Source organism: Opisthorchis viverrini, assembly GCF_000715545.1.
Source record: "Opisthorchis viverrini unplaced genomic scaffold opera_v5_205, whole genome shotgun sequence".
NCBI lineage: Eukaryota > Metazoa > Platyhelminthes > Trematoda > Opisthorchiida > Opisthorchiidae > Opisthorchis > Opisthorchis viverrini.
Window position 1 is genome coordinate 942,074 of NW_008751865.1, and position 10,252 is coordinate 952,325.

Here is a 10,252-nt window from a genome sequence, read left to right on the forward strand (position 1 = left end):
CTTCTCGGACCATTCGTCGTTTGGGTGCATTCATCGGTAGATTAGCTGGCTGCTGATCGGCTTGGCAACTACTAACTTGAATGCGGTTCTCCAGCGCTCGAAGAAACGTCATCAATGCGCACTGTGCCTTTCGTGTAGATCCAGTTACCAGTGAAAGGAACAAGGCCTTTGCTGAGGAGTTGTTCATTAGGAAATGCCAACTGAACAGTTACAGACTATTGGACAGGAAAGCAAAATTCTCATATGCATCTTGTTCATAAAAACCATGTATCCTCTTCTTCTCGAACAGGTCTTATTGAAAGTTCCTGGATACCCATTGACTATCACTCAAACGTAAACGAATAGTACAAAGCGATTCCACAAATTCCGTAATAAATCACACTTTTCAATAGACGCGAAGCGGGTTTATGAGAAAAACATACTACTCACAGGCTTCATCAGTAGTATCCACCATTCTACAAAAGGTCTAATAATGCCATGCACTCCCGCTGCTCACAGTGGCTTTGCAGGGTTTCGCAAGCACCGCTCACACGGTGGTCAAAACCTCCTCTATAAATCTGTTCTTTACAAATTGTTTAGTTATTCTCCTTTCTTTTACCTGTAACTGAGGGTTTTCTCTTCAGTTCCACTCTGCTCTGAAACAAATCATGTGCGGCAAATTGTTTCCACTGGCAGTCAGTTTCACCACACAGAGTAGTATTTTGGAAATTCCAGGAGGGGACAATTTGTCATGAAGGTACGAATTTGAAATGAATATTTGTTGACCAGGGCAAAATTGTTCACCTGGATCCACTTATCGATTAGTTGGAAGGGGTGAGGAGAGTCGAATTGGACAGAACACGATCGGGAGGTACACAAGGCTCCTATTCATGGCGATACTACTGATATGTCTGAAAGCTCACCGTCACTTTTGGCCATTTGAGACTCATTAGCTAGGCGTCGCCCATAAACTTTTTCCCCAAGCTGGAAGCTCTTAGAGTAGAACATTTGTTGTGCTAACGTGAAGCGGAAACGAGACTACAATATATCGCTGCCTGTGACACCCATCAACCGAATGTGCCGCGCAAAGACCACGTGTGATCAAAAGGAAAGAACTTATTTGTGTCTGATGTGAAAGATGCCAGTGACACTCACTTGAGTTCTTTATGTTGAAGACAACTGAGGAGAGAATTAAGACTGATGTGAGACGCCTCAAAGAGGGATATCTTGATACCTCAGAAGTTGACCCTACTGGAGGGTGCAGTATCAACGAAAGTAAGCTGAACGTGAGAGTTCCATTTACTCGGTAAAGAACCTCACCCCATCGTTACAGGGTCATTGGTTTTGAGTCACGTGAAAGCAATTTCCCCAGCGGTGGTGACCCATTTTATTTGATGACCAATAATCGTAATCGATTTATTCGATCCATCTCTCGGTTGGTACTGTAAGGCTGACGTCTGAACGTGAGAGTTCCATTTACTCGGTAAAGAACCTCACCCCATCGTTATAGGGTCATTGGTTTTGAGTCACGTGAAAGCAATTTCCCCAGCGGTGGTGACCCATTTTATTTGATGACCAATAATCGTAATCGATTTATTCGATCCATCTGTCGGTTGGTACTGTAAAGGCTGACGTCAGTATTCTGAGTACAATAAATGTGTCTAGACTACTCTGTAGTGAGATGGAGTGATGCCCGCAACCTGAGGTTCTCATTCCGACGGGGCTTTTGTGGATTTCGTATTCCTATTGGTGTTTTCATATCGATCTACTTTAACGCGGCACGTGATTATTCAATATAAGTTAGGATCTATTCCTGTCAGTGAAACCACTCTTTACTGAACAGCCTAGAAGCACTTTACAGAGGCTTCCTCTTTGGTGGGAATTGTGAGTCGTGAGAATCTCATGACCTTCCGACCAATGGTTGACCATTCAACCTTTCGGCCACGAGCGGCTAATTGCAGTGTGATTGACTCTCATTCAGACGGTATATAGCGCCTCTTATCGTTCAATTACAGAAACCACATCACGTGATCATGTGATGACAAGCCCTTCAAGTGAGAACTTTTCAGAAGGAAGTTTAACTCATCTTGTGAACTTGGCATGCATCTGAGCTACTTATCGATTGACGGCGATCTGAGTAGACTGAGTAATTTTCAATCGAAATTTCATCCCGTCAGTGTATGCCCGAAAACCCTGAAACACTGTAAAGCTGTGTCACCCCGATTGGGAATCATGAACAGTGCTCACCTCACGAAACTCCTGTGGAGAGGTTCGAACTCACAACCTTGGTTGAGGACTTGCTTCTAAAGTTGCTTTGGAAATTAAGTGTCACGATGTTGACGTTTTCTTTCTCGCAACTATTTTTTACCGGATTGTATTCATTGCATTGAGCCCACCATGTTATTCCAAAAACATCGATCAGGGCTTAGACGTAATGTACTACTCACATTGTTGCTGAAAACTCTTCAACAGCCAGCGAGTAGTGCATTACGAATGTAAATGTTGTAACAACTGAAATATGAGGCGGCCTGGTGCAGCACACTCAGCAGTTGCCTGGAAACATCACAAACGAAAACCTAATCTGTTTGCAAATGGGTATATTTCGCTAATCGACCAGATTCTTCCAATGAGTTCCCCGCCGTCCGTGCCATGTGGAGTTTGAACGGAATCGATAACGACGATACTGAATGTTGTAATCTCAAAATAATCTATATAGAAATCGATCGTCACCTATAACGTTTTTACTCGGATTAAACAAATCTGCCAGGGGCAAGTGAACGCTCCTCACACACACACACACACACACACAAACACAAACACACACACACAATCTTCGTTCCCCTGGATTCTTCTCGATCGAACATGCTCCGCCGAATATTCCTGGCCCATAAAACAGCACTTGTTTCCTTCGAATGCTACCGATGACAACGGTGTGTGTGTGTGATGTACACATCCTTTTTCTTGGAATATGAGACAATCAATCAATTAATCGATCAATCACTTTAGAGATCTCTTCTGATCTAAGCTCGTTCAAACCAAAGTCGATAGACGGCGTCTAAGGCGAGTTGACTTTGTCGCTTAGCCCGTGTTATCACGGTCAATGTCGGTTGATCAGAACGTAAGAATATCATTTTTCAAGTGTCCGGATTGAACTGACAACACCACTTGGGCCTAGGATGAGTTTTTTTACATACAAAAGTGGCGACTAAAGGGTGAGAAGATCTGTGTCATATCCAGGGTTGTGCACTTCTTGTCTGCGCTGACGACAAGAGTCAAGCCCATCGTTCCAAAAGACAAAAACTGCCAACTGTGTCAAAATATCTGATGGGTTATTTGGAAAGTTGGAAACCCGAATTTTTTTGCTTGCAATTGAAGTTTTCTCTTGACAGAGGTTTCAAACTACTGGCCTGAAGGTCGCAGGCTCGAGACTCATTATTGGCATTTTGTGAGATAAAACAACTGCTGTTGACTGGAAGAACTTTCTCCGCGAAGTATGCGCCTGGCGGCTTTTGCAGACTCCACCAGCCCAGGTCTACACGTCGAGATCGATGAAACGCTAATATCTTGCCGTGAAAACCACGCGGAACGAGTCCTTCCCCAGCAGTGGATTTCCGGAGAGATCTGTCGGGAAACTAAAGAGGTTTCCGTGTATGCAGTGCCAGATCGAACTGCGGCCACTTTGATGGACACAATCCAGGCCTGCATCGCTCCTGGCTCAATCATCATTTCCGATATGTGAGCATCATACCGAGGAATTGAAACGATGATTGACAAGAATTATGCTCATGAAATGATTATTCATACCGAAAACTTTGTGGATCCAACGACTGGAGCCCACACACGAACCATCGAATCTCCCTGGCACGTGTACAGGATTTAGAATAAACGCCAATGCGGCACACACTGATGTTCAGTGGACAGCTACTTGTGTGAGTTCGTTTGTAGGCAAAGGTACCGAAAAACGGACCTTTTTATGCAACTTATTCCCGATTTCACTCTCTTCAGTGGAGACTAAAATTACGAATTTCATATCCTTTTTTAGGTGGCGGGGGTTAGTTTTTTGCGGGATTTATCTGAGAAAGATCCCAGAATAGTACCAATCGTAGCTCAAAATTGCAGCATTTGTCTGTTCTCCTCTGAGGCCTCAAAGGCACAATGACAACAACATGTGACTTCAGTACGAATGCGTTTGTTTGCCGTCATGGTAGATAGTAGGTTATTTCATCTGACTTCGGGCCATCTTCTGTCGTGACAGCAACACCAAGGTCAAGAACAGCCTAGAAGTACAGACCAATTTACTTTTTTCATCCACAAACCAAAGAGTGAATGAATGGCCGTTGATTTGTTCATCAAGCTGGGCGGTTTGAGTGCTGACATCATCAATGGAGGCGACACCTTCACTCACAACACACTGATGAAGTCACCTGGGCTAGTTGAGAAATGCTCACAACCGAACTGCCCTGCTCAGCAGACAAACCGGCGACCATCACTACGAAGTGAGCTACCAATGAAAAAAAGGCCCTCATTCCGGAGTTATTTATTAGGAAATGCCAACTGACCGGTTACAGACCATTGGACAGGGAAGGAAAACATAAATTTGCATCTTATTTAAAAAGCTGGACATCCATCTTCTCCTGAATGCATCTCCTTGAACTTTCCTGGAGATTCATTCACTCAAATCATTCCTTGCTCAAATCCAAGCAGATGTTACAAAGTGACTCCACGAATTCCACAACAGAATTCCCCTTTTCGAAAGACGCAAAGCGAAATTCCACGAGCAACACATACAACTCGCGTGCCCCCACGCCATCAGTACACCATCAGTTACACCGATATTCTCTGCAGTTTCAGCGGATGGATAATGAAAGAAGTCTTCGCATCGAAGACGGTGATGAAGCACGCGAAGTGGGCTCATGTGCCATAGTATCACAAAAATTTTGATAGCTGTCAATATATTTCCTTTCTAGTTGACTCTACATTGCAACCTGGAAACGTCGCTTGTCACCCAGGTGGGACGTCACTGACAAATTAGCGAATATACACTCATTTGCAAACTAATTTGCTTTTCGTTAGACTCACCTGGAACCCAGCTGACTCTCTCGTTTGTGGTGTTCTCAGGCAACTGAATGTGCTGCACCAGGCCGCCTCATGTTTCGGTCGCTACGATATTTGAAATATCGCGATACATGTATATTTATGATGAGTAGTACCAAATTAGTTTGCAGATGAGTGTATATTCTCTAATTCCGTGCAATTTGTTTTCCAGTAGAAAATAAAGTTGACGGAAACTCGGGGACTGCGCCTACCTGATGAGCCCGAAGTTGAAGGGCGAAACCGGTCGTGGGCTGTCGACGAATTTTCAGCAACCTTATGAGTAGTACGTTACAAAGATAGCTTAGAGTTCGTTATGAGGGAAGGACGTGAACACCCATTGCATGATGTTTTTATAGGACACATGGAAATACCTCATCACTCAGTTTGTGATGGGTTACTCTAGGTCGAAGCTGTTGAACGGGCGTGCACTGGGTCGATTTTCAGACACATTCACTCGGGTATTTCTTGTGAATGGGAATGTTATATCTACTTTGACAGTCAGAGAATCGGTCCAAACTGCACGAAAGTTGATTCATCCACTGAACTAACTACTTCCTAATCGTCTATAAACTACTGAATTACACTGTCGCTCGACCCGATCGTTGTAGAGTCAGCGTCTTGGAGGGTGACTATCCTATTTGAACAGCAACAGTGACAGATCCTAGCCCGAAGGATTGTGGGCTTCTTGATAGGATTGAGAGCTTAAAATAGTCCAATCTCGACTGTCTGAGTTATGAGTCAACGCAATGCCACACTTGAACGATGATCAGCCACGAGCAGATATGTTCGATAATTTGTCTCCAGCATCTAAAATACACAAATGGACATCCATTGCCATTGTGTTTTTCAGGCATGTCGAGCCATGTTTTCAGCTTTCCTGAGAGCTGGAGGGTCAGGCCTAGAAGACACTTGGGAATCAATCAATCAAGACACGGGATGAGAGATCGACCAATAGAGCCACCCGACCGGACAGCCAATGGCGACTGAAGGTCAGCTCCGACTAGTAGCAAGTATATCAACACACAGCAACACTACCCAACGCACAACCACCGACCCGTCGCCACGTTCCACTACGTCTGCCAAAACCGCACTGATAATGTCACCTCGACTGAGAAAGAAACATTCGCAAACTTTCCGGCTCAGGGACCAAAAACTCATTTATTCATACTTTGCTCTAGCTCAGTAGATACCAAAATACCTGAATTCGTTTCAAGGTCCTCATCAGATGTCAAACAAAGAGACGATGTCATCATCAGTCCCAGAAACAGCAAAACAGACGCTAACAGGACAGCGATTTTTCTCTGCAGTCCCTCGGATGATGATGACTTAGTTTTGTTTCCCCTGCAAAGGTGACTCACGCAGTCGCGTAGTTAAGACTAAGCACAATAGTACATTGGCACGGGAACAACTTCACGCGACAGGAACAGATAACCAATAGTTGTGAGCAAGTTAGTGCGACAGGTTCACAATCGTCTTCCTACCTTGTTGAGTTCCACTCATCTCAAACTGTTGTGAACCAACCTGCGTGAGCACGGCCGCTCACGCTAGGCTAGATGGAAGCTTTACATAACGAAAAACAATGAATCTAACAAGTTCGGTCTGATTGTTGATCGATAGACTTGTTGAATTTACGCAGGACGTACGTTATTGCTCGCGAGGATCGAGCAATCACTGCCATCGGGTCACCTAGGGTTAGTAGAAGCAAGTCCAGAACGGATCAACCCACCAGCAGACTGTTTCGACCCTGGGGACTTTGTGCATCACCAAGTTTACAGTTTCCGTTTTTCGTTCACATCATAATGACATTTTTTCTACCACCCTCAATACAAGGATGCAATCGCTCGCACGACAGTGTACAGCTTTGCGCATTGCCGGAAGAGATGCACGTGTTGTCGTTTCAACCACCCATCTAACACATCCAAACTCTTCTGATGTCACAACACGGAGTTATGCGAAAATCTTTTTGTTTCCACTGACCAGTGTGATGACGGAGCAGCGTGTTCGGTTGATAGGGGGAAGTGTTGTACATAAAAAAACAAAGTTTGATTTTTTGAAAAAAGCGTGGGACATCAACAATGTTATATCGTGATGATTTGAAGCAAGGATTAGAATTCTGTGAAAGTCTTCCTGGAACGTGATTACGTTTCACTGTCGACCCGGGTGCCCGACGATCAATTCAACCACCAGGGTTCGATCCTCGCATCCCAGCTTCGATATAGCGGCCCGCCCCAGGAGTGGTAATTTGTAGACACCAACCTTTTTGGAAACAAAGAAGCAAAATCAATTGTTGGGACACATTTTACACTTACAAATGAAGTTTTTTACGCAGTAATCAAGCAAAATAATATTTAAATCCCTCTACACGTATAGAAAACCCATCTATCAACAGCGGCGTTATTTCGGTGATCTGCATTTCTCATGGCAGTATCATCTGAACTTATTTATCCGACTTCTGTGTGTCCTGTCCAATGAATGTGCTGCAAAAAAGACCGCTTCAAGCTTCGATTCGAAAGATGTTCGGGGATCCATTTCTACTAATGAGTAGTTGTGAGTACTCATGGGTAGCGGTGTAACGCCTCGGCTGTTACCTATGCATCCCGCAAACATGTTCGAATTAAACTACACTTTATGAGTCAGCAATAAAGATGGACTAATAGAAAATTGCATTAGCTTCACGGTCGCTAGATGGTTGAACTGTAATGTACGCAAATAATGCTTGAACACACTACTCATATGATTGTCGAAAACTCTTCGAGGGATTTCATTGGATTCAGCTGAGTCTTTCGTCAGAACCCTATTAGTGCACAAATGAGTGTGTTTCGCGAATGCTGGTGTGTCCCTAAACCCATATTTTTTAAACGGAAGTCGCTTGTCACGGCCGTTACAGCATGGCTCGCTCATCATCTGGCCAATCGGCTGGATGTGGTACCCATCATCTGATTGGTCGATTATACCATGCATGCGTTGTGCTATCGTAATTGGTCCATCCATAGTGTCGACCGATCTTATGCGTCACATGTGTCCATAGGTCCATTGGGTGAGAACCTCTACAGATTGCAACACTCAAAACGTGTAACTGGTACTTAGAAAAACCACACTTCGGCCTCACATGAACTGTGCTGACAAGACGGCGTTTTACATATCTAGAGTACAGATGTTTCAGGCCCAAACAGCCCTAACTCCCGTTGATTTTAGGAGGGATTAGTCGCTTGATCTAGTGTTAAGTTTAGTGCCGAATTAATGGTTGTTTGTGGGCTGGGATACTGGCAATGTGCCCACACCTTGAAAGGAGGATAATTAAGTTGGCTCAAAAGCCCAAGCGCAAGGCAGCGGTTTTTGACAGGAAATGCAATTACATTACCTGTTTTATGGGACACGTCGCCACACACGTATTTCAACCCCAACCTGGAGGACCAGGAGACCTCTAACCATTGATCAACCTGGTATGGATGACTCTGTGAGTGTCGCGCAAACACCCCTGCAGTATAGCTCCACGGGTCGCCGAGTTACACACCGTTAAACCACTGTAAGGTTCAGTCCCTGAGTAGTTGTGCAATAGCGAAGCGTCAGTGTTGAACACTGGTGTTGTGATTATTATTAGTAGTAGTAGTACTTAATCATCTTCGGTTCTTAGTTTAGGTTAGTTTGCTTTAGGCGCTTGAAGCTCCTTGACTTCATACCAGAAATGCCCGCCCCTTGTTTTCAACGACGATGAGCCGGCTACAGTGAAGCTGATTGATTTTTGAATTTCATTCGATGTCGCTAGATCGGGGTTCAGTACATGTGGTCAGGGGAAGTCCGCGGGGAGGTTGAATAATGATTCCAAAGTATGCTGCTGTGGACTGGCGGGTGCTACTGTCCGTTCCGTTATTTCTTATCTGACGAGAAGACTTTCCTGTCTTGCACCCCCTGCAAGACATATTAGAGCACGGACACTATAGCCCAATATCTCTGGCTTTGATCAGTGGCTATCGCTGCATGTTGAGGGGTCCCTGCGGTATGTCTGATCGTTCAGCTGTGACTGCCATGCCACACGAAGGAGCCACGAGGGCTGGAATACTGCCAGGTCGCCCAAGCCTAGACAGGGGAAGTCGAGTGGCATATGTCTAGTGGCGACATGTCCAGTATACTTTGAAGCGTGGATTAATTTGACAAGATGACTTTGCCATTTTACTCACAGTCTTTTTGGGTTCCTCGTACCTCCTGCTTCAGTTTTTCACTATCCCAGTTCCGAGGGGTGCCAGACCAAGTGATGTTCGTTCAGTATCTTGTTCAAATGGCAGTCTCTGATAGAAAATTTTACGTGGGCACAATTTACTCGATTAGGCTCAATGTGATTGAAACGGCAGACATCCGTCGAACCTTCAACAATATGCCCAAGCAAGATCTCAACAGGTCGATAAATTTTGGACAAAGATTAGATTTCATGTCCACATTTCATGCGGTCCGATTGTTGCTCAGTCTCAGAGTTATTGTGAGAAGCTATTGAATAGTGACTGATTGCATCAAAACCAACGGGGCGATGCCTAGTTGCCCCGAATCGATACTACCGCTCTTAGAGCTGCTAGATCACTCCTAACCCGTCTCTCTGAGGCAGAAAATATAGTCAAAGCAGTCCGAGTTTATCGATGCATTCTTTCGAAATTCAAATTTGAACTACGCTGAAGTCAATGCTGATATGCAATGTGGTCATATTTTTCGTTTCGGACATGAGATGGAGACAAAACCGGACACAGAGACGACCAACCACGCGACTGTGTGAGTGTCACTGCGCTGCACGATCTTTTGCGTGATACTCTCACTAAACTAGACGGTGTTCACAATTCTAGACAGAGTTCAGTTCTTTAATTATATTTATATTGTTCCTGTATATTTTGTGGCATTATAAATAGCATGAAGGCAAAAAGGCAATAGGATGAATGTGTCCCGTGCTAGCTACGAACCAAACGAACGCGTGCCCTGATTGGTCAAAAGGCCAGCCAATCCATAGCGACGATTTTTAGGTCAACGCTTCTCGCCCCTCACGAAGATTCTAGAGCGAAATTGTGGAACATTCGTTGAGCACCCCATAAATACAGCTGTATCAATCTTCCTTTGTCTTTAATAATGGGCTGTATGAAGCTACTGTGGGCGTAGCAGGAAGCTAAAAACCGTCACAGAGTTGGTGGGGGGGATGGGT

General features: G+C 44.6%; 1 protein-coding gene across 1 annotated transcript in view; it reads left to right on the forward strand.

Annotated features, from left to right (window-relative positions):
* Positions 1–3,742: 3,742 nt before the first annotated feature.
* The window catches only part of T265_08253 (hypothetical protein), a gene marked incomplete at both ends in the record, with an annotated part of 14,347 nt that continues 7,837 nt past the window's right edge, over positions 3,743–10,252 (forward strand). The window contains 4 exons of the mRNA XM_009174000.1: positions 3,743–3,844; positions 4,448–4,511; positions 4,596–4,693; positions 8,417–8,530. Coding sequence (XP_009172264.1) covers positions 3,743–3,844; positions 4,448–4,511; positions 4,596–4,693; positions 8,417–8,530 — 378 coding nt within the window. The remainder of the gene's footprint in view (positions 3,845–4,447; positions 4,512–4,595; positions 4,694–8,416; positions 8,531–10,252) is intronic.